Source organism: Convolutriloba macropyga, chromosome 10 (genome assembly GCF_964194025.1).
Source record: "Convolutriloba macropyga chromosome 10, txConMacr16.3, whole genome shotgun sequence".
In the NCBI taxonomy this organism is placed as follows: domain Eukaryota; kingdom Metazoa; phylum Xenacoelomorpha; order Acoela; family Convolutidae; genus Convolutriloba; species Convolutriloba macropyga.
Window position 1 is genome coordinate 49702576 of NC_134477.1, and position 23901 is coordinate 49726476.

The following is a 23901-nucleotide window of genomic DNA, read 5'->3' on the forward strand; positions in this document are numbered from 1 at the left end:
AATTAAGGACCGAAACATTGCTGCAAAGCGGACTTTTTCACGTTCACAGAGCACAAAAATGAGTAAACAGAAAAAATTCTTTAAATTAATGAATTTTTGGCAGTATATGTGGTAAAATGAGAACGTGGAGAAAAGAATTTCAATTATCTTCAAGATGTTTTACAAAAAGAAACAAATTATTCCTGACAGTCATAATGACGTGTATAATTAAAATTGATCAATTTAACTGATAAAATTTGTCACAACTGTTTATCGTTTCCTCGCCAATTAACTTTTAATTCAGAAATTTCACTCAATTTTGAAGTTCTCATTATTGTTGTAAAAGACAGTTGAAAAAAATAGTTATTTTTTTCATTTTGAATAACGCGATATACGCACTACTTTTTGCGAAATGAAGAAATTAATTGGAGCAAATTTATCACTCTCGCTTATTTTGGTTCTCATTTCTTTGGACATCTGTATCGGAGATGGCAGCAAAGTCTCTCTTCAAATCCAGAAGACGAAATTTTTCAACAGATTGTCAGAATTGGAGAATGCTCACATGGAATTTGCTAACGATCTGGCAATAATTAGAATAAAATATGCCGACAATCCTACCGAGGGACAAAAAATTCTGGACCAAATATTTGGTAAAAAGGAAGAATTGTAACTAGCTGTTTTAATTTACAGATTTTCCGAATATTTTTACTCGAGTTTATAAATTGAAAAAGCGAAAAAAATGTGTTCGCAAAACTTGTAGTTTAGCTCTGAAATTTTGCAGGAGCTGAACAAAATTAAAGCAATTCAGAGAGAGCAAGACAGAATTTGACATCATCTGTAAGCTCAGTCGAAGTTACATTTCAAAGAAAAGTTCCGGTCAAAGTTAGTGCAATAAATTTTGAGCTAAACAAGAATATAGTAATGAAGTCATTTTTAATCTGTAAACTATTAAGTTTCCTGTGGTAAGAAATATTTAATCTGTCACCTTCGCAAACTGAAATTTTTTAAACTCTTCTGCATTTATTTAACTTTTTTCCGTTTACGTTTCTTACGATTGGAGTTGTAAAGATGAAAAAAATTATAATTACAGTCCGGTCATTTGCCTCAAAATTTAATGAATCCAACACTATAATCCGCGGAGAGAGGCGTGATTGATTTCCCTGGACTGTTTTCAGCACGAGAAATCTCAATTAGCATAAATGTTGAGTTCAAGACTTTCACTGCTAATGGTTTAAGACCTAAATCAGATACCTAAGATTCTATGAGTCATGATATATTTAAATGCTAATCAGCAGCCCTTTTTAATAAATTTGCAATTAGAGTAGGGACTTGAATCTATTAAAATATTAAAACTTTCTCCCAATACTGCACAAATTAGAGACCGCTGTAGTAGTATTTTATAAAAATTTACCTGCACAAAAGTGAATTGTATTCTTATAATGTAGACCAAAAACTTTTAAAAAAATATTTTTATAAAATAGTCATTTTTCTTTGTTTTAAATTAGATCAATCCCAAGCAAACCAATGTCTCTGCAACGTTTTGATTTTTTTATGCGATATATAATTGTCGACCGGTATCCCAGTAGCCAAAAATAACGTTAAAGGCGAATTGTCTCACTTTTAATTGCAACATAGCAGTCTTTTTTAACAATTGACACACACACACACACACACACACACACACACACAGAGAGAGAGCGAGAGAGAGAGAGAGAGAGAGAGAGAGAGACAATGTATTATCATAAGAAATGTGAAATCTGGTAATAAAAACGAGTAAATTTACTCGAAAATTTGGTACCAGTAGATTGCTCGTAATGGCATTATCAACTATGAAAAGAAATATTTAATAGGAGAAAAAAGTTAGATTTATGGATCTTAGCAACCAATAAATGATCAAATTTTTTTCCTACTAAACATTGCAAGATCATACTAAGAAGTTATGTTTGTTCTATAGGAAACCAAATATGTTCTTTGTATGTGTCATACGGTATGGAAAAACCATTATATATCCATAACCGTATTCAGTTCAGTTTTAACCATTTGAAGGGCAAGTGCTAGTGTTATTTAGTTTAATTTCAGTGAATCCAAATCTTCATCAATTCTTGTCTGTTCATGCTGTCTGTGCAGGAAACTGTCTGTTCAGCTTATAAACAAATCTTGCAGTTCCTTCCTGTCTTGTGATTTTGTTATGAACAAAATATCATTTCCTAAATTGTACCTTAATTTAATCATTCTCTAATTTGCACTGCTGAAAATCAGTTCCAATTAAAATCTTGTAATTCGCTCTTCAATCGGACTCAGTCAAATAGAATAACACCAATCGCACCGCGATTAGCCAAGTTGACAATTAGAAAAACTAATTGTAATTATTGAAGTGCCATTTGTGGTGCAACTGCCGAAATTGATTTGAACTATAAGCATTCGCGACTCAATTGGACTAATCTATCACAATCGAGTATAACATGTCGCAGTCAGCAGCTGAATCAAAGAAGACGCCTCTTCATGTAGATGCATTTTGGGAGAAGCCTACTGCCACCCCTCCATTGACGTGGGATAAGTGGACTCAACAGTGGAAGCTAGCATTGCTAGCAAAAGAGGGAAATCAACTCGACAACATTCTAAACGATCCACCAACAGCGGTATCATACCCACCCGAGCCAACTGGAAAGGGATAGAAAAATCCGTAACCAACAACTCAAGGTAAATTGGAAAAATCGTTGCAAAAAGATTCAGGAAATCGGTATCTTGTGCGGAGAAAAACCTTGGGGATCTGTGAGCAAAAATCGATACCTTTGTTGTATTTGAGCATTGGAACGGATGGACGACGTATCTTTAAAAGCAAACATTCTCATTTTCAAATAAAAAAACAGCCATTTGAAGAACTATGGCGAGCATTGGAGGACACCTCTACAAAAGTGAGAAATATAACTTACGACCGCTTTGTCTTCTACTCTTGTAAACAACAGAAGGTGGATCCGTTGAAATTTTCGACGGTCGTTTAATAGAACCAGCCGAAAATTGTAGTCTAGGAAGTGAGGAAACTACTCTAAATCGAGATGCTTTCATACTAAACATGATAGATCATGAAACCCAAAAGGAGTTGTTAAAGGAAACAGTTGATCCATCCAAAGCGCTTGTAATAGCTATCCAGATGGAGATGGGGGCACAAAATCAGCAAAAGATTAATCAGAATTTGATGTCATTTACAAACTCAGTAAATGTAGTCAACAATTACCAGACACGCAATCGCAACACGAATACCCAACAATCCAAACGAGATTTCACGCGATACCCAACTATGCCTTAAAACTACCAATACAGCAGCATCTGTATGAATTGCGGACTACGATGCAGTCACAATCATCGACAGATTGTCCCCGCAAATGGAAAAAAAGTGTAACAATTGTGGAATAACTGGTTATGTCGAAAGCCAAAACGATCACAGGGACAAACACATAAAGCCCCGCAAACAAATGTCAATCAAATTGATAAATTTTCCAAAAAAGTGAAACGAGGAATCCGTTAACTACATAACTAGTTATCAACAACTATACGAGCAAGTATACGATTCGAATTATGACAGTGACTCTGACGACTATGTGGCGGCAATCTCGTATGATTCGGCAAATCAGTTCGAACCACTAAACGTGAAAGTACAATCCGGAGAAAAAAAAGCAAACGCTATGATTGACTCTGGAAGTGCGGTTAGTCTCATAACGAAAACATTAGCAAATCAAATAATTCGAACTACACAATCTGCGAAATGGATCACTAAGAATGAAAAGAAGGACCTAAAAGCATTCTCCAATGATCCCATAAAAGTCTTCGGACATCTTGAGACATCGGTTGCATACAAAAATTGGATAGACAGAGTAGCCAACGTGACAGTGGTGGAAGACGGTCACAAAATTATCATTGGCAGAGACCTCTTCAAAAGCCTCGGTCTTGCAGTCGTACAGTAACAACGAAAAAATTGTAAATGTGTCAAAAACATTATTAATTCTACATGTAACATTAAAGAGACAATCGCGGCGCAATTTCCACATTTAGTTTCAAGAGTTGGTCTTTCAAAGACACATGTAGCGAAATCAAAATTTTATCCAAAGTTCACAGCAAAGCATCAAAAAGGACGGCGCGTTCCAATAAATCTCCAACCTAGAGTCACGGCGGAATTAGAACGCTTACAGAAGGAAGGTCATATCGAAAAATTATCTAGTTGTTCCGATGAACAATTCATATCTCCGATCGTAATTACAGTAAAAAAAGACCAATCTATAAAACTAGCAATAGATTCTAAAGTACTAAATAAAGCAATACACAAAAACAAATATCAAATGCCGAAAATTGACATGTTAATTGATAAAATATCACAACATCTTACTAACACCCAAAATGGCCAACAGGCATATTTCACCAAGTTAGACCTAAAATATGCATATAGTCAATTAAAACTCCACCATGACACCGCAAAACACTGTAATTTCAACATTATCTGTGGAGAATCCACCGCCATCTATAGGTTAAAAACTGGATTCTACGGTCTTACTGATATGCCGGCAGAATTTCAGAAATCAATGGACCACAATTTAATAGATTTACAAAGCACCTATTGCTTCTTAGGCGACATCATAATCGTCAGTACCGGCACTGAAACCGATCATTTGGCATATGTTACAAAATGCTTAAAAATTTAGTCGAAGATAATTTAAGAGTAAATCTTCAACAATGCCATTTTGCCAAAACGGAAATTGAATGGTTAGGATATAAGTTTACACAAACTGTAATATCACCATTAGAAAGCAAAACTGCAGCAATATTAACAATACCACCACCAAAACACTAAAACGTCTCCGATTCTTTCTCGGGTCAGTACATTATACTGGTAAATTCAAATCACAATCAGCACAATTATGCCATTTTAACGTAGACCGCTTCTCATAAAATCTTTGAAGTTTGTTTGGACGGAAGAACACACCAAACACTTAAATTTAATAAAAAAATAATTGCCAACAGCACAGAAAATAGTCATTACAATCCGAAATTCGATGTTCAGGTTAAGTGTGAAGCCTCACGTTCTGGATTGGGTGCATCACTTGAGCAAAATACACCCGAAGGTTGGAAGCCGATAGCATTCGCGTCACGATTTCTCAACTCAACAGAAGAACGCTACAGTTTAAACGAACTAGAACTATTGAGAATAGTCTGGTCAATTGACTATTTCAAATACTACTTATATGGAAAAAATTTTACTGTAGTAACGGACCATCAAGCACTGTTGTCCATTCTAAAAGAGCACAGATCAAACAAATCGTACAAAAGTGGACTTTCTAGATGGATCGATAGATTACTTCCGTACAACTTCACAATTGAACATATACCGGGAGCAAAAATGGGTTTATCAGACTACATATCTAGAAACCCATTGGCAAGAGGTAAAAAAATATCTACATATGATGAACACTTTGTAGTAGCAACAATATGTAAAATTCGCAATTCAATGAAACATCTATTTAAAAATAAACAGAACACATTACAAAAATTAAAAAGCATATTAAAGCTACATTCGCCTTCGTTTCATTCAAAACAGTCATTTGCACTGCAAATGCATACACCATTAAATACTAATTCACAAATTAGTACTAAACCACTTGCACCACAAATACTGCTTTCTCAAAAGAAAGTACAATTCGCGTCGCAATTAACACTATCAATTTCAATAGTTAATCTGCATTTAAATCCTCCATTCGCATCGCAAATACCGCTAAAAATAAAAAATCACAATTTGTACCAAATAAATGTAAAGTGAATAATTCACATTCCATTATCGAATTTGCTGCAAAAGAAGTGCAAATCTCAGACAGTAAAGAATGTGAACACTCTGAACAATTATACCCAATAAAGCCCATTAATGTTATTCAGTCAAATAATCCACCTAAAATCACTAAATTAAGCGCGAAAACACAAATTCCAAAGTATAAATACCACTCGCACAGAAATCGCTCGCTTTTTGCCCAAAATAGATCCACAACTCATTTAAACTTGAATAATTCTATCAAACCGCTTCACACAAATAATTCAGTCAACAGTATCAACAAAATGCCAAAAATTAAAGCTACTCGATCAAAATCTACCCCAACAATGGCAAGAGTAACATTCTCTGATACAACTCCTTCCACACCCGGCACACATACCTCCTTTAACACCGAGACCCCATCACGCAGTCTGATTGAGGAAGCAGATGACATCTACTTCACCGAAACGCTAAATAAAATATTTAGCAGAAAGCTTTTGGCCATACTAACTGGGAAAGATGCGTTTCTCAAGGAGGTGAGAGACTGTGGAATTCGAGATGACCCCGGAAGACACCGAGAAATAAGTCCCTACCTTTTCTCCTATTGGCAGGATCTTAGTGTGAAACATGGCTGTGTCTGCCTTGACGAGAGAATAGCAATCCCGAAAGCCATAAAAGACGCCGTACTTGAGGACATACATTCAACGAACTCGGGAGTTTTGCCATGCTTTCACTTGCGCAGAACATTTGGTGGCCGTATATCCATCGGGATATACTGGCAAAAGCCAGTGAGTGCAAAGCTTGCACGGAAATTGGTAAGAATATTAAATCAGTGGATTCGCACCGCAAATGGGCACCTTAACCAAAAAGCGTCGAACCTATTGACGAAATACAAAAGACTTTGGTGGACCAATACTTAATGAAAAGGGTATAGAACAATATTTCGTTACAAGTGTAGATAGATATTCAAAATATCCAACAGCAGAAAGAATTAATAACGCCTCCGGTACAAATGTAATCAAATTCCTGGTTAAATATATGTTTAATCACGGGGTACCTAGAACAGTTAGATTAGATCAAGCTAGATGTTTTACAGGGAAAAAGTTTGAAACACTCTGTTTAGAAAATAAAATTACACCTATATTTGCACCAGCAAACGATCGTAGAGCAATTGGTCTGGTAGAACGCCTTATTCAAACAATTAAACGACAATTATCTTGCATGAAAACACAACTGAAAAAAAAAATTTGCATAAAAAACTCACTATATGCAATTATACAACGACTGAGAATTTCAAAACGAAAAACAATAGACATCACACCATTCGAAGCCCAGTTTGATAGAAAATGTAATACATCTATTTCCAACATCACCACTAAACCGAATACCAAAAATTTAAATTATAATAAAATAATTAAACATTATTTAGTTGAAGACACGATACCAGGCCGTTCGTATTTAACGGAGGAACAATGGGCAGATACAGCTCTTTGTTCGGACACTGAGATTGAGAAAGTCATCTGTGCCGCAAATGCCCGTGCAAGAAAAAAAGAAGAGAAAATAAAGACGAAGAGCAATGATTGATCCAATCAGAAGGAGTGTCCAGGCCAATTCCGTGATCAGAAAGAAGCATCCAAGTAAAACTAGCCAGAAAATTACACGAAAAATAGCGACAAAGAAGAATCTCGATGGACTTTACGAAGTGCTTGCTCCCGGAAGTACAGTGTGCAAAGTCAGCCCGACCACGAGCGTCATTAAAGAGCCGAATTGACAAGAGGTTCGAGTACGAAATTTGGATATCGCGAAGTTTGCCACAAGAGCGGAACGAGATACGAAGCTTACACAGTGCATAGATAGAAGACCAAAGAAGATATATGAAAAATCGATTGAGCAGAAAATCAACAAACATAGACGAGACTTAATAAGAAAAAACAACGGGGACAAAAAGATCAAGAGAAATAGAAAACAGGCTGCTGATATTGGTGTGGTATCTTCAGGAAGATCTTGTATCTCTTCAGCTAGTAATGTGGCGCAATCTCTGATAATGAGAATCCCGAAAGGCAATCCAAAACATGACGAATTTTTCATCAAAAGACCTGATGTTTTTCAAATACTCAGCCCACCTGCTCCAATTGCACCGCTACCGGTTAATCCAAATGAAACTGGGCCATCGGCGGTAAAAATGGCTTCTCCGCAAATAACCACTCCAATTTTACGAAAAACAAGCAAATGACGATCAACTATAAGCGATACCTCTGATTCCGATACGTCTTCCGTGAGAAAGAGCAAAAGGACTCTTAACCAAAAGAAGTCATCACAGTCGTTGGTGGAGAAAATTCAAAATATAGAAGAGTACTCAACGGAAATCCCTGAGTCTAATAGTGACTTTATTGGACAAATTTTGCCACGAAACCCTAACGAAAGGTGGACAGCAGACCCGAACCCAAATCTCCCAAGAGAAATGACAATCTTGCAGGCAGAAAATGAAGAGAACTCAGAATCCGATTAAAAACTCATTGAAACTTTCTGAACTCTTTCATTTTTTGCAAATTATTTAATAATTTAATGCTTATGTAACCGGTAATTATTTATTAATTTTCTGATTTTATATACTAATTTTTTTCCCAACAGGGGGAAATGTCATACGGTATGGATAAACCATCATATATTCATAACCGTATTCAGTTCAGTTTTACCCATTTGAAGGGCAAGTGCTAGTGTTATCTAGTTTAATTTCAGTTCATCCAAATCTTCATCACTTCTTGTCTGTTCATGCTGTCTGTGCAGGAAACGGTTGTTCAACTTAAATGGTGCACTACTGAAATATTTTTTTTTGCAGCACACAAAGTTGTTTGTGTCAGTGAAACTTCTTTTTTATTGATGTAAGAGTAGTTTATAAACTAAGTCTCACACTGTAAATATTTTATTTTTGCCTCATTCTTTTCATCCACATGGAAACAAAAAGTCTGACTTTGACCTGTTTATAAAACTATAAACAACATTGTCACGTTATCATTGACAATAATTTTGACACCCTTAAATTATGTCACGAACTGTCATTGAAATCTGTTCTTTCTTTTTTTGTGAACAAATATTATTAGAAGTAATTATTTTCAAATATAAATATATCAACTCTGAAATGTTGACTAAAACTTTTGTCGTGTTTATCGTTTTTCAGTATTTTTGTGAATGTCAACATACTATTCCCCCCATTGACAAAAACGGGGATGTGATTGACGCGCAAGACACGATTGCAGGTCGTGTGGAGCATCACAAGCCTAATCACCACGTTCTTTGTTCTTTTACAGCTCTGACAAGATACTATGGAGTAGCACCAACAAGCTGCTTGAACTTAAACGGTGAGTTTGTATAACATCATTGTCCATTTTGCATTTTGTTCTAATTATTATTACTTTTGTCTATTTTTTTTACTTGTCCCGAGGAGCTTATCTCGATTTAACATATTGATCATGAGCTGATTTGCAATTGTTTGTGAATTATACTAATTCCCCCATGTTTGATGCATTCATTTCTCTTCAATCGCCTGGCATTCCTACTAATACTTTCTCGTCTATAAATGGATATTTCTGTGGATCTTTTCCGTTTGTGCCCCCCCAGCTTAGTGGGTGCATATTATTTGCAACCCCCAGACGCACGTGCCGTAGTATATAGGGACACGTGTCTGTAACTGGGGGTGCATAACGTACTTGGGAGGGGAGACAAACAGACAAGATCCATTTTTGTTATGCATTTTTAGCCCAAGTTATCCAAAGTATTGCCAGCCTGAACAACCCGTGTTGAGGAATTTCGTTTTTCACTTGTAAGAAATCGTCGTTTTTTGATCGTTTTGAACTAATGAAAACGAAGAAAACGACGAAAAAACGACGAAAACGACGACAAAACGACGAAAACGACGATTTCTTACAAAGAGATCGTCGTTTTTTCGTCGTTATCCTCAACACGGGAAGTACTATTATTAAAGTACTAAAGTAGCGATAATATAGCAAGCTAGCCTCATAGTAAATGACATGGGGCAGTCATTAATTTTAATCTCACAGCAAGGAACACTAAATGTCCAACAAATGAGGACGAGATAAAAAAAAAATTTCAAAAAATCATTCATTGCTCCAAAATAATTGGTGCATTTGTTTAAAAAATTGCTCTAAGCTCAAACCACTCTACCAACTAAAAAAGAACCTCACTAGAAGAGCCCTCATAAATGCCATTAAGGGTAGCAAGAGACAAGAAGAACAACAAAATAAAAACAACAAAAATCATTATTCACGACCAAAACTCTATATCTATCAAAAAAAAAACTTAATGAAAAAGTCAAACCAGCGTCAAATAAAAGCAAACGCCTTTATTTCACGAATAAAGATATGAAACCTGTTTTTATTGAATAACTAACAGTTAAACAGAAAACAAAAAGCCGAATTAAAAAACAAGTTCATCGAAGTGATGACAGAACAAGACAGCAAAATAGAACCTCAAAGATTTTTAAAAAGTTGTGAGATCCTGTAGTAGCATCGACAAAACTCATTATTTAAAAATAAAACAGCGTGAACTACATTATAACTCGCCCCAAAATCAATTCAATCTCTCTTTTTGCTGACACTACGAAAAAATGTGGCCGAAATAAGATTGAAAATCGTAAATCACAAAAAATCCTTATTTTTATTTGAAAACGATTTTTTAAAAACGCAAGACATAACAACCGTAAGCTTTCAAAAAAAGAAGGAAATACAGATGAACTTTTTAATACATAGCAAGGCCATTAATGAGACTGTTCATAAGACAACAAATTAACAACGTTTACAAGCAGAATTCAAAATTTTCAGAAACAACGGCGTTGAAGCCAAAAAAACCGCAAATGGCTGTAATTATAATGCAACTTCATTGGCCTTAAGTTGTGTTATATTCAATTGCGATGGGTGAATCCAATTGAGTTGCGAATGCTTTATTACAAATCGAAGTGGGCAATTGCGCCGCAAGTGGCAAGCCAATTTCTTATATCTGAGTTATTAATATCTAGAATGGTCAATCGCGGTGCGATTGGCACTTGTCGAAATTTTTGAGCGCTTAGTTGAGAAGCGTTTTGCAAGATTTAAATTAAACTGAGTTCTAGCGCTGCAAATGGGAGACTGAAATTTAAAATTATTACAAATTAAGAAATAAGGTTTGTTCAACTCGATCACGAACAAGGAAGTAACTTTAAGATTTGTTTATAGTATGAACAAATGAATTTCCTGCATAGACAGTATGAACAGACAATACTTTACTAAAAATGGGAGGAAGTAAGTTACTTGAAATAAGAACAGCACTTGCTCTTCAAATGGAACTAAATAAAGCAATAGAACTAAATACGGACATGGATATTTGAAGACTATCCATTGCCGTATGACATTTCCCTCTCTTTGAGAGAAAATAAAATTACTAATTGAAATCAGAAAATTAATAAATATTCACCGGTTACTAAATAATAAAATATTAAATAATAAATAAAATATAAGAGTTTATGAAGTTTGACGGTGTTTATTCTGTATCAGAATTTTCCTCACTTTCTGCTTGGAGTACAGTCATCTCCCTTGGCAAATTTTGAGGCTCCTCTGTCCATTCCGTTGAACGTCTTGTAGAAGTTTCTCCAATATCCTGATACACATTTTCAGAGTAACCTTCGCTATTCCTGACTTTTTCTACGATTGTTTGAGACGTCTTCTTTTTCAGAGTTCGTTTACTTTTTCGTACCGAAGAGGTGTCCGAATCGGAAGTATCGCTAATCGTGAGCTGTCTCTTTTTTGACTTTCTCAGAATAGGCGTTGGTGATTTTGTTGAAGCCATTCGCGTCGCAGATGGTTCAGGTGCATCAATGTTGTTCGATTGTGGCGCGATTGGAGCAATTGGGCTTAATTGAAGAATTTGTGTTAAATCTGGCCGGTTAATAAAAGCTTCATCATGTTTTGGGATTTTCATCGGGATTCTCATTTTGAGGGATCTGGCTACATTACTCGCGGAGGATATACACGATCTGCCTGAAGAGACTATTCTAACATCGTCAGCCTGCTTTCGGTTTCGCTTAATTTTCTTATCTCCCGTATTTTTTTTCTAATCAGGACCCGCTTTTCTTTATGAATCTTCTGTTCAATAGTCTTCTCGCTTATCTTTTTTGGTCGTCTTTCGATATACTGTGTTAGATCAGTGTCCCTTTCTGCACGCGTACCGAATTTTGCAATGTCAGAATTTCCGACTCGCACCTCCTGTCTGTTCGGCTCCTTGATTACACTTGTTGTAGGACTCACTTTGCAAACTGTGCTCCCAGGTGCCAGTACTTCGTATAAACCATCAAGGTTTTTTCTTTTGCCTTTGGTTCTCATGGAGCTTTCTAGCCAGTTTCACTTGGATACTGCGTTCTGAGCAGGGAATTGGTCGGAACATTCCCTCCGATTTAATTAGGCGTTGTTCGCCGTCGTTCCTCTTGTCTTGCTCAGCCCTGGCTCGAGAATTCGCGGCACAAATGACGCGTTCAATTTCTGTATCCGGACAGAGGGCCGTGTCTGCCCATTGTTCCTCTGGCAGATATGATCGACCCGGAATCGTATCTTCGTCTAAAAAATATTTAATTATTGCATTATAATTAAGATTTTTACAATTACATTTAGTGGTGATATTTGATATAGGCGTGTTACATTTCCTACCAAAGTGTGCCTCAAATGGTGTCGTGTTTATTGTTTTTTGTTTTGATATTCTTAGTCGTTGTATTATTGCTTTAAGTGAATTTTCTAAGTTAAATTCTTTATTTAATTGTGATTTCAAGCAAGATAATTGTCGTTTAATTGTTTGAATAATACGTTCTACTAATCCAATTGCTCTGTGATCATTTGCTGGTGCATAAATAGGTGTAATATTGTTTTCTGTACAGAAGGTTTCACACTTTTTTCCTGTAAAAAGTCTAGCTTGATCTAATCTAATAGCTCTAGGTACTCCTTGGTGATATATATATTTATTTAAGAATTTGATTACATTTGGGCCTGAAGCGTTATTTACTATTTCTGCTGTGGGGTATTTTAAATATCTATCTACACTTGTAATAAAATATTGTTATATGCCTTTTTTGTTCAAAATTGGTCCGCCAAAGTCTATTTGTATTTCGTCATTTGGTTCAATATGTTTTGGTAGAGGTGCCCATTTGTGGTGCGAAATCACTGATTTAAGGTTCTTACCAATCTCCGTGCAGGCTTTGCACTCACTGGCTTTTGCCAGTATATCTCTGTGTATGTATGACCACCAAATGTTCTGTGCGAGAGATAGCATGGCGAAACTCACGGGATGTGTAGATTGGATATCCTCCAATACCGCATCTTTAATCGACTTTGGAATGGCTATCCGCTCATCCAAACACACACAGCGAAGCTTGACACTCAAGTCCCCCCAATAGGAAAAGAGATAAGGACTTATCTCTTGCTATCTGTCTGGGTCATTCCGAATGACACAATCCCTCACCTCCTTGAGGATTGCATCTTTACCTGTCAAGATGGCCAGGAACTTCTTGCTAAAGACTTTGTTGAGAGTCTCGGTGAACAATATAACATCTGTCTCCTCAACCATGCTGCCCGTAGGTGTTTCAGTGTTTGAGGTAGTGTTGGTTCCGGGCGTAGATGGGATGGTGTCCGAAAACGTCACCCTTGCTTTTGTTGGTGTTGATTTGGATCGGGTAGCTTTGGCCTTCGACATTTCGCTAATATAGTTGACTGAATTATTCGAGATGATTAATTTATTTTGTTTATTTACTGTGGAGTTGTTTGTAGGCTGAATTTGGGCAAAAAGCGAGTGATTCTTGTGCAAGTGGTATTTATACTTTGGAATTTTTGCTTTCGCGCTAAAATTAGAGTTATTAGCTGGATTATTTGACTTAATACCATTAATGGGCTTTATTGGGGATAATTGTTCAGAGTGTTCACATTCTTTACTGTCTGACATTTGCATCTCTTTTGCAGCAAATTTGTTAATGGAATGTGAATTATTAACTTTACAGTTATTTGGTGCAAATTGTAATTTTGTAACTTTAAGTGGCATTTGCGATGCAAATGGATGTTTAAAATGCTGATTAATTTTAGAGTTAGTAAGTGTTAATTGCGTCGCAAACGGTGTTTTCGGTGGTAAAGGGAGTGATTGTGATGCAAATGCTTTATTGCGGATATGTGAATTAGTGTTCAGTAATGTAGGAGGTTGCGGCGCGAATGGCCGTTTTAACTTGTGTGAAGGCAAATTTGACTTTAATATGCTATTAAATTTTTTAGTTGCGTTTTGTTTGTTTGTAATCAGGTGTTTCATAGAATCACGGATTTTTGATATTGTTGCTACAACAGAGTGTTCGTCATATGTAGATATCTTTTTAGCTCTCGCATATGGATTCCTTGAGATATAGTCAACGAGACCCATTTTTGCACCTGGCATATGTTCTTTTGTGAAATTGTACGGAAGTTGTGTGTCTATCCATCGTGATAGTCGGCTGTTATACGATTTGTTTGATCAATGCTCCTTGAGTATGGACAGTAGAGCTCTATGTTCTGTTAATACTGTAAAATTTTTCCCGTACAAATAGTATTTAAAATAGTCAATTGACCAAACTATTCCCAATAATTCTAATTCGTTGACATTGTAGCGTTCCTCTGTTGAATTGAGAAATCGTGACGCGAATGCTATTGATTTTCAACCGTCTGGTGTATTTTGTTCCAATGCTGCTCCCAATCCGGAACAGGAGGCATCACATTTGACTCGAACATCAAGTTTTGGATTATAGTAGCTATTTTCTGTGCTATTGGCAATTTTTTCTTTGATCAAATTAAAATGTTTTGTGTGTTCGTCTGTCCAGATAAACTTTACTGATTTTTTGAGAAGTGGTCGGAGTGGGTTACCTAATTGTGCAAGATGTGGTATGAATTTACCATTATAGTGTACTGACCCTAAGAATGATCTAAGGCGTTTGAGTGTTGTTGGTGGTGGTATTGTTAAAATTGCTGCAATTTTACTTTCTAGAAGTGATATTTCAGTTTGTGTAAACTTATAGCCTAGCCATTCAATTTCGGTTTTTGCGAATTGACATTTCTAAAGATTAATTCGTAGATTATCTTCATTTAGCTTTTTTAAACATTTGAAAAAATATGCCAAATGGTCTGCTTCAAAGCCGTGTTTTGTAGACCTATAAGTGTATAGTCCATAGCTTTCTGAAATTCTGTCGACATATCTGTAAGACTATAAAAACCAGTTTTGAATCTATATGTACCAGTAGATTCTCCACAGATGATGTTAAAATTACAGTGTTTTGCTGTGTCGTGGTGTAATTTTAATTGGCTCTATGGATACTTTTAAGTCTAATGTGGTGAAATATGCTTGTTGACCGTTTTGTGTGTTGGTAAGGTGCTTTGATATTGTATCAATTAGCATATCAATATTGGGCATTTGATATTTATTTTTATGTATTACTTTATTTTGTACTTTGGAATCTAATGCGAGTTTTACTGATTGATCTTTCTTTACTGTGATAACGATCGGAGAGATGAAATGTTCGTCAGAGCAACTAAATAATTTTTCGATATGACCTTCAGTTTGTAATCTCTCTAATTCCTCTGACACTCTAGATTGTAGATTTATCGGAACACGTCGACCTTTTGATGCTTTGCTGTAAAGTTTTGATGAAACTTTGATTTCGCTACATGTGTTTTGGACAAACCAATTCTTGATACTAAATGAGGAAATTGCGTCGCAATTGTCTCTTTAATTTTACATGTAGAAGTATTAATGTTATTAACGCATATACTATTTTCTGGTTGTTGTTGTACCACCGCAAGTCCCAGGGTTGTGAAAAGATCCCTCCCGATTATGTTTCTGTGCCCATCTTCTACCACAGTCAACATTGCTGCTCTATTTTGCCACTGATTGTAGGTTACTGTGGTTTCCAAATGCCCAAGAACTTTTATGGGTTCGTTTGAAAAAGTTTTTAAGTTCCTTCTTTCTTTCGTGTCCGTCCACTCCGCAGATTTTGTGGTTCGGATGATTTGGTCTGCTAAAGTTTCTGTTATGATGCTAACTGCACTTCCAGAGTCGATCATTGCGAGTGCTCTAATTTCTCCCGGTTGTACCTCGACATTTAGTGGTTCCAGTTGATGTATCGAGTCAGACGAAATCACCGCCACGTAATCATCCGAATCGCTGTCGTAGTTTGAGTCATACACCTGTTCAAACAGTTGTTGGTAGCTTGTTATGTAATTAACAGATTCTTCATCATCACTCTTTTTGGGAGATTGGTCAATTTGATTGACGTTCGTTTGTTGGGCTTTCTGTATGTGTCCCTGTGACTTTTTCGGTTCGCGACATTTTCTTGCGAATTGGTCAATAATGCCACAATTATTGCATTTCTTACCATTCGCGGGGCAAATCTGCTTATGTTTATGACTCCAATGAAGGCCACAATTCATACAAGTGCTTGTGTATTGGTAATTCTGAGGTACAGTTGCGTATCGCGTGAAATCTCGCTTGGTTTGTTGAGCATTCGCGTTGCGATTGCGTATTTGGTGACTGTTGATTGAATTCACAGAGTTTGTGACTGACATCAAATTCTGGTTTATCTTTTGTTGATTCTGCGCTCCCATCTCCATTTGTATAGCTATCTCCAAAGCTTTGGATGGCTCGACTGTTTCTTTCAACAGTTCTTTTTGAGTCTCATGATCAATCATATTCAATGTGAATGCATCGCGAATCAAGGTAATTTCTCCACTACCAAGGGTACAATTTTCCGCTAGTTCTATGACACGACCATAGAAACTTTCAACAGACTCTTCTTTTTGTTGCTTACAGGAATAGAAAACAAAACGATCTTAAGTTATGTTACGAACTTTCGTGAAAGAATCCTCCATTGCCTGCCACAATTCTTTGAAAGGTTGTTTCTCTATTTGGAAGTGGGGGTGTTTACTCCTGAAAATTCGTCGTCCCTCCGTTCTAATACTCAAATACAACAACGATATCGTTTTTTGCTCGCAAATTCCCCACAGCTTATCTCCACACAAAATACCAATCTCCTCAACCTTTTTACAACGATTTTGCCAGTTTACCTTTAATTGTTGATTACGGACTTTTCGATCTCTTTCCGTCGCTTGTGTATGGTTTTCTACTGGTTCTTCATAAGTTGGTTAGGCGGGTAAGTTACTGTTGATGGAGGATCGTTTAACAGATTGTCTAATTGGATTCCCTCTTTAGCTAGCAGAGCCAGTTTCCACTGTTGTGTCCATTTGCCCCACGTTAGAGGAGGTGTTGCTGTCGGTTTTTTCCAAAATGCCTCTATGTGAAGTGGTGTCTTCTTAGAGTGCGCTGCTGACTGCGCCATGTTATACTCAATTGCGATGGATGGATCCAATTGAGTTGCGAATGCTTTATTACAAATCGAAGTGGGCAATTGCGTCGCAAGTGGCAAGCCAATTTCTTATATCTGTGTTATTAATATCTAGAATGGTCAATCGCGGTGTGATTGGCACTTGTCAAAGTAACTGAGCTTAAATGAGAAGCGTTTTGCAAGATTTAAATTAAACTGAGTTCTAGCGCTGCAAATGAAAAACTGAAATTTAAAATGATTGATTAAAATGCTGCAAATAGTACCGAAATAACTAATTTGAACTAAAAGTCAATATATCAAAAATAATGTTGAAAATTAGACACTTACCAAAAAACCAATATAAATCAATTGAAAGCATTGGATTGATTCAACCAAATTTTTCCAGAACCCAATGAGCAATGAGACATTTGATGAGACATGAGACGCAGTGGTAAGACTTAAAAGTAATATCAAATGCTGGCCAAACTCCAGAATTCATTAAAACTTTAAAAAAACATCTATCGGAGCTAAAAAACAATAGTCATCAAAAAAACACAATTTCTATTTATTTGAAGTCAATCAAATAATTAAGGGAGTTCATATTTATTCAATTTTTAAACGAAAACACTTTTGCTTGTAATTGAATTGAAAAAAAAAACGCAAAAAAATGGACAGACACACAAAAACAAAACGAGTCCCCTTTTATTGCAAAAATTAACAATCAAAACTGGCCTTGCTATAGCTGCGCGGCGATTAAAAACGTTATTTATACTGAAAAAGTGTGCAATAAATTTTTAGAAAATGAAAATCTTAAAATATCAAAAAAAAGGTATGCTTTTTTTATCAATATTGGTTTAAATTAGCGAAAAACCGCAAACGCAAAATTGTTTTTCAGAGAAAACTTTCAAAGAAAATGTTTGCCAATTGGCTCAGTTCTGAGTAAAAGAAATTTCTATCAGCAGTTTTTATTCTTCACTACAGATAAAAATGGAAAAAAGGGCCAAGTTTGCAAATTTGTTGCAACCATTATGAGAAAAATCATGAATTTTTAAAAATTTTGCCAAAATTTTAGCCAAAAATTTTATTCAAACAATTCACTAGCTCTCTTATATCTTTAAACGTAAAAACAATAAGACTTTCGCTGAAACTTTTATGTTCTTTTAGCAAAATGTGATTAAAATTTAAGAAAAAAATATGAAAATTGAACAAAACGGCTGAAGTTAGTCTAACGTTTGCAAATCTTTAAATCTCCGTAATTCTCGGCGAAAGCGAAAACCAGAACAATCTCTTTCATTTAAAAATCTACGCTTGACAAGTTTTCTAATGATACCACTCAAAATACTGTACAATGAATATATAGATCGGTGAAAATTGAACAAAAACAAAACCCAGTTGAGTAATATTACCTCCCTCATTAAAGTGGGTTGGAACAAAATCACTCTGAACAAAATACAGCTGAAAATATTAAAATTCTTCTGTTTGGGAAAATTTTCAGATATATCTAAACTACATGTTCACTGCAATCTATACTAATAATAAGTTTTGAGTTTTTATCATAATCCTTTTTTAATATTCGTTTTTCACACGTTTCCTTAGGCCTGCAATTCGATAAAGATTGAAGAACAATTATTGATTTCCCTAACCCTACTCAACAAACTGTTCGCTGTAAATCAAGGATATAATCGGATCAAATAGTACAGAATTGCTGGTATGTTTTACTCTAAATGAAAAAAAAATTCTGCGTGTTCAAAGTTCACTCGCAAAAATCCTGCTGAAAAATTGTTTAAAATTTTGTGTTCATAGGATTATGTCAAAACTCTGTGAGGCTAGTTTATTGAATTAACTCTATCAATGTGCAATTTGTCTGCCAAAAACTGTAAAATATTACCTAATAGCTTCAATTTTGTCAAATAGGTTTGTCAACAAGCTAAAGAAAAGGTTTTAATATGATTCCGAAACCTTATGCAACAAAATTTCTATTAACAAATTGCTTTGGTTGACTATAGCGCTATCATAGCATTGGAACTATTCTGGTAATTTTGCTTTTTGTATCTTTTTCGGTTCTCTAGACTAGGGACAGGTTAATTTAAACGAAACTTTCAGTCCATCAAAAACCTCTAAAATCCATCAAATGCATTAAAAATACAAAATAAGATTACACAATAACATCTTTATTCTGAAACAATATGTAATAATGTTTTCATCAAACGAAAATCTTAAAATAGCAAAGAAATCATCCCTTTTTTTAACCAGAATTGGCTTAAATTAGCGAAAAACCGCTAACTCGAAAATGTTTTTAAAGAGAAAACCTTTAAAGTATTTTAGGAGAGAACGTTCAAAAAGGCTTGGACAAAACTTTCTTAGGAATTGGATGACAATTAGCCCATATCTGAGTAAAGAAATGTTGTGTCAGCAGTTTCTATGTCTTCACTACAGATCAAACAGAACAAATTGGGTCAAATTTCCACACTTGGTGCAATTTTTTAAGACAAAAGAGAGAAACAGGATGAATTTTCAAAGACTTAGCTTTAAAAAATTAGTCAAAATATTCGATTCAAATAATTCACCAATTCCCCTTCATCTTTATAACTAAGACCAATGAGGCTCTAGCTAGAAAAAAACTTGAACCTCAGTAACTCCTCGGAAAGAGCAAAATATAAATAAATCTTTTTAATTTGAGTTTCTAAACTTAACAAGCTATCTAATGATACTACTCACAACTCTGTACGATGAATGAATATTTGATCGGCGAAACCTGACTGAACAAGAAAAACAGTTGGGCATATAGCTCCTCCCCCACAAAAGTGGGTCGGTGCAATTTTGCTTCAATGTTTGCATTTTTGAGGCGGTGACTTGTGAAGCAAATCATGCAAGAATTAGAAAAAAACTTTGACCGAAATACGTATTAAAAAATTTCTAGTCCATTCGAAACCAAACTGCGGAAATGAATTGAGCAGTTTCTTCTCTCCAACAATTGGAAAAAATACGAAGCTAATGTTGTGTTAGTGCATAATCATTTGCTTGTTTTGAGACCTGTGTTTTTGACTGGATATTTCAATCAACAAAAAATTGGTCAGCAAAAATTTTTTTGTTAAAATTTCTTTCATTGTTCTCTAAAAAGTAAAATGGACAACCGGACAAGATGACAAACATAATTTTAGTAAATTTTAGGGGACTTCGTGAATTAAGACTTCAACCTCCAGCATTGCTTCGAGAAAAACACTGAATCAGAAAAATTTTATACTGCCAGCTGTTCTGCAACTTTTATTGTGTGAGAGAAAGATGTTTGCGCAGAGTTTTATTGTGCAAGATATTGTAAGATCTTACACGATACAATTTCTTGGTAAGCATCTTATCAGATATTACACGTTAGAAATTCTTAGTACGCATCTTATCAGATCATAAACAATAAAAATGCCTTGTTATGATATCTAACACGATAAAAAATTCTTAGTAGACATCTTATAAGATCTTACATGATGAAAACTCATTCTTACAAGATCAAGCAAATAAAAAAGTTTTTGTTATATCTTACTGGACAAAAATTCTACTTGTGAGTAACTGTACAATAAACTCAAGTAGCAAAACTTAATTAAATTTAAGCTTCAACAAAAAATCTGCCTAAGAAATTTACAATTTTCGGACTACTTTTGTTTTACATTATTTAATTTCTTTTTTGCGCATTAAAAATAAATGGCATAATTTCTTGAAGCATTACTAATCACAATATATGTAAAAAAAATTATGATTTCAAAATTTTGTGAAAAATGCGTGAAAGCAAGAAAATCGGTGCCCATCCGAACAACACCTACTTTTTGTTTTATTTGAAAACAAACGGTCTTGTTAAAGAATAATTGACAACTGGAAAGATTTTCTCTCATGCAATTCACCGCAATTCAGCACGCCAGCTGCAAGGACTTCGGATGCGTCCAAAACAGAGAAGTCCCCGACAAATCCGACATGTGAGCCAGTTTCAACGATGCTCTTTCAAAGTAAAAAATCCTCGTGTTAAAAAATGTATACACACCGGGCTCGCGTAACAAACAATAAAGAACGGTGCTTCGAAGGGGTTACTAGTTTGCATCAGAACTGAGGCGAAAATTTCTGCAAACAGATCTCAACATAGTTTCCTATGGATAAGAGATGCACGCTTCTGAGCATATTGAATCCAGTTTTTAAGTCCAAAAGGTAATACTTGTTCACCAAATTTTTGACCTCTGGTGTGCCAGTTAAAAATTACAGTTACCCTAGTCTAGACCTGGACTTATTAAGCAGTCCTCGACCCATATAAAGCCATGAATGGACTCTCCTGGATTGATTTTTGGCTGACCTCGACTTTGGCTGGAACTAAAACAACGGTCCTCTTCAAACTAAAGGACAATAGCGGCACTGGTTAAACTTTGGGTAAGATTGGAGAAGTATTCGAGATCGAACCCCGATGTTGGCGGAACTTTTTATTTTTAATCAATTTTTATATGAAAAGAATTTTGCTGAACTTATGAAAAAAATAGCCTCAAGTTTAACTTGGGTCCTCGACAGTGTAATTTCATTCAATATTTACCACAAGCCCCACCTGGAATTGGTAGATCTTCAATTGGCGTTCTCAAGTCCTTAGGTAGATTTTCCCTCGGCAGTAATCAACGAACGCAGACTGAGCTCCCAGTCCGAAAATCGATATCTCCAGACTGAAACGAACGCACCAGGGGACGTTGTGCGTTCAGAACTACACGGTCTGGAAAAAAAATGAACGCACGAAAGTCTGGTCATAAGTATCTTCGAAAGCAAGGGGAGACTTTGAACAGCCTGGGATACATTGTCCTTGATTAGCTAAGCAAATTTAAATTGAAATCTTGACTTTTCTCATCTGAGCGTGAAACAGTTTCTAAACAGGTTTCTAAAGAGACGCAGCAAGATTCCGATCGTGGAGCGAAAACTATTGATTTAGCCGTAAATGATTTTCAACGAGTTTAGATTTCAACAAGGCGACTCGGTAATGTGCAATTGCACATAAGGTTCCGACCCCGCTCATCCACAATTTTGGCATGATTGTCTACCAAATGAGGAGCATAGAAAAACCAAAAACTTCAAGTATTTTTTTTTAAAAATTGGTGTATGAACGAAAAGATAGCCTTCAAAGCAAATAACTCAGTGGTGGAGTGAAAAATGGTGCATTAGATTGATGAGATGTGCAAATATTAAGAAAGCGAGTCAAGACGCACAGCAAAATCAAACAACAACAACAAAAATTAAATATATCAAGAAGTTCATGTCTAATTTACAAAACAATTTTAATGACACACTCAAAACGGTAGCAATTAGACAATAAAGAACAAAAACAGTAAAGTTGAAAAGTTCGCTAGTTTTCTTTTACAATTAACTTCAAATTAATGAAAACCATCAGAAATCAACTAAAATATCCCATTTGTGTGCCATTACAAATGTTTTTATAGAAAGAATTAAGTATTCAATTTTTTATGCGGTTACAAAAAGAACAACAAATAGACAACAAACAATAAACCAATTAAAACTTGTGTAACGGCTGCTCTTCTATCAAAGTCAAGGAAAACTTTACACCGCCCATTTCACTTCAGCGGTTTCAAATCTGTCCGGATATTGTATTTTTGCAGTTAACTTTTGTGAATTGAATTATCCACTATACTCTAGAAGGCCGTCGCATTACTTGATATTCAATAATTTCAAATAACTACTTTTTCAGCTTTGCTGAATAACAAACAACTTCTCTTCAATTAAGTGAAAATCCAAAATTTCAAATAACCAATTATTCTCAAATTAGATGTTTTTCAATGATATCTCCTCAACCACAAATGCTAGTGAGATAAAATTTCGCAGGGTTATGGACGTTAGATAGGTCTACTATCTGATGTAAAAATAAACAACGCTGGGTAAACTGCGTTGGTAGGGCTACCTTTTATATTTTATACCCAATCTTAATACATGTGCAAAAATTTCAATGTTGAATAACTCTGTAAGTAATGATTCAAATTTCAGCAAACTAGGCAGTGCACTACACTGTCATACCAGTAATCAAACGAGAAATAAATGAACTGAATTGGTTAAATGATCTTCGAGAAATAACACAACAAATTTCGGCTCAGATTTGAATATTCTGAGTTAATTTAACGAACACTTTTGTTTCTCAATTGGCCTCAATAACACCAATTTCTAACTAGGCTAGGCTTCGTTAAAGCCAGTAAGAGCAACTGACTATGTGCTTTGCACAAAGTTTCTATTACTTAGGAACTTCGTTCCTCAGAAAAGGAAGATTGAGAATATCAAAGTTAATTCTCTTTTCAACAAGTCAAAGTAAAGTTAAAACTGTACAATCACCAAGATGATCTACAGAAACAAGACACAGTAACAAATAGACTACCGCTCAAGAAAGTGTGTTTTAATACGCGGGCGGTATGTCAATTTAATAAGACAAAATTCGCAAGTTTCAACTGATTTTTGGTAGCTTTTCAAGCTCTATTTATACTGCTGTACATGCCAAATTAGCATCTCTGATTGGTTGTAGATTAATATGTTGTACAATTCTCTGAATACACTGAAGTTGGGGTTCGTGATACTGTATACGGTGCCCCGCACTCTCTGAATTGGTATAAAAATTGCAATATTCATCCAATCTGGCTTGCCAATTTGGGTATCTGTTGCTCCATTTGAGCTCAATTCGTGTGACTGTGAACTGTTTAAAACGTGGCAATAATTGCGTAGTTCAATTTTTGCGTATCAGTTTAACTTCATGTATGAT

The 23901-nt window shown here is 35.4% G+C and overlaps 1 protein-coding gene across 1 annotated transcript in view; it reads left to right on the top strand.

The window, feature by feature from the left end:
- The first annotated feature begins 8873 nt into the window (after window positions 1-8873).
- LOC142348639 (uncharacterized) overlaps window positions 8874-23901 on the top strand; it is a 50310-nt gene continuing 35282 nt past the window's right edge. The window contains exon 1 of the mRNA XM_075400054.1: window positions 8874-9129. Coding sequence (XP_075256169.1) covers window positions 8910-9129 — 220 coding nt within the window. The 5' untranslated portion in view covers window positions 8874-8909. The remainder of the gene's footprint in view (window positions 9130-23901) is intronic.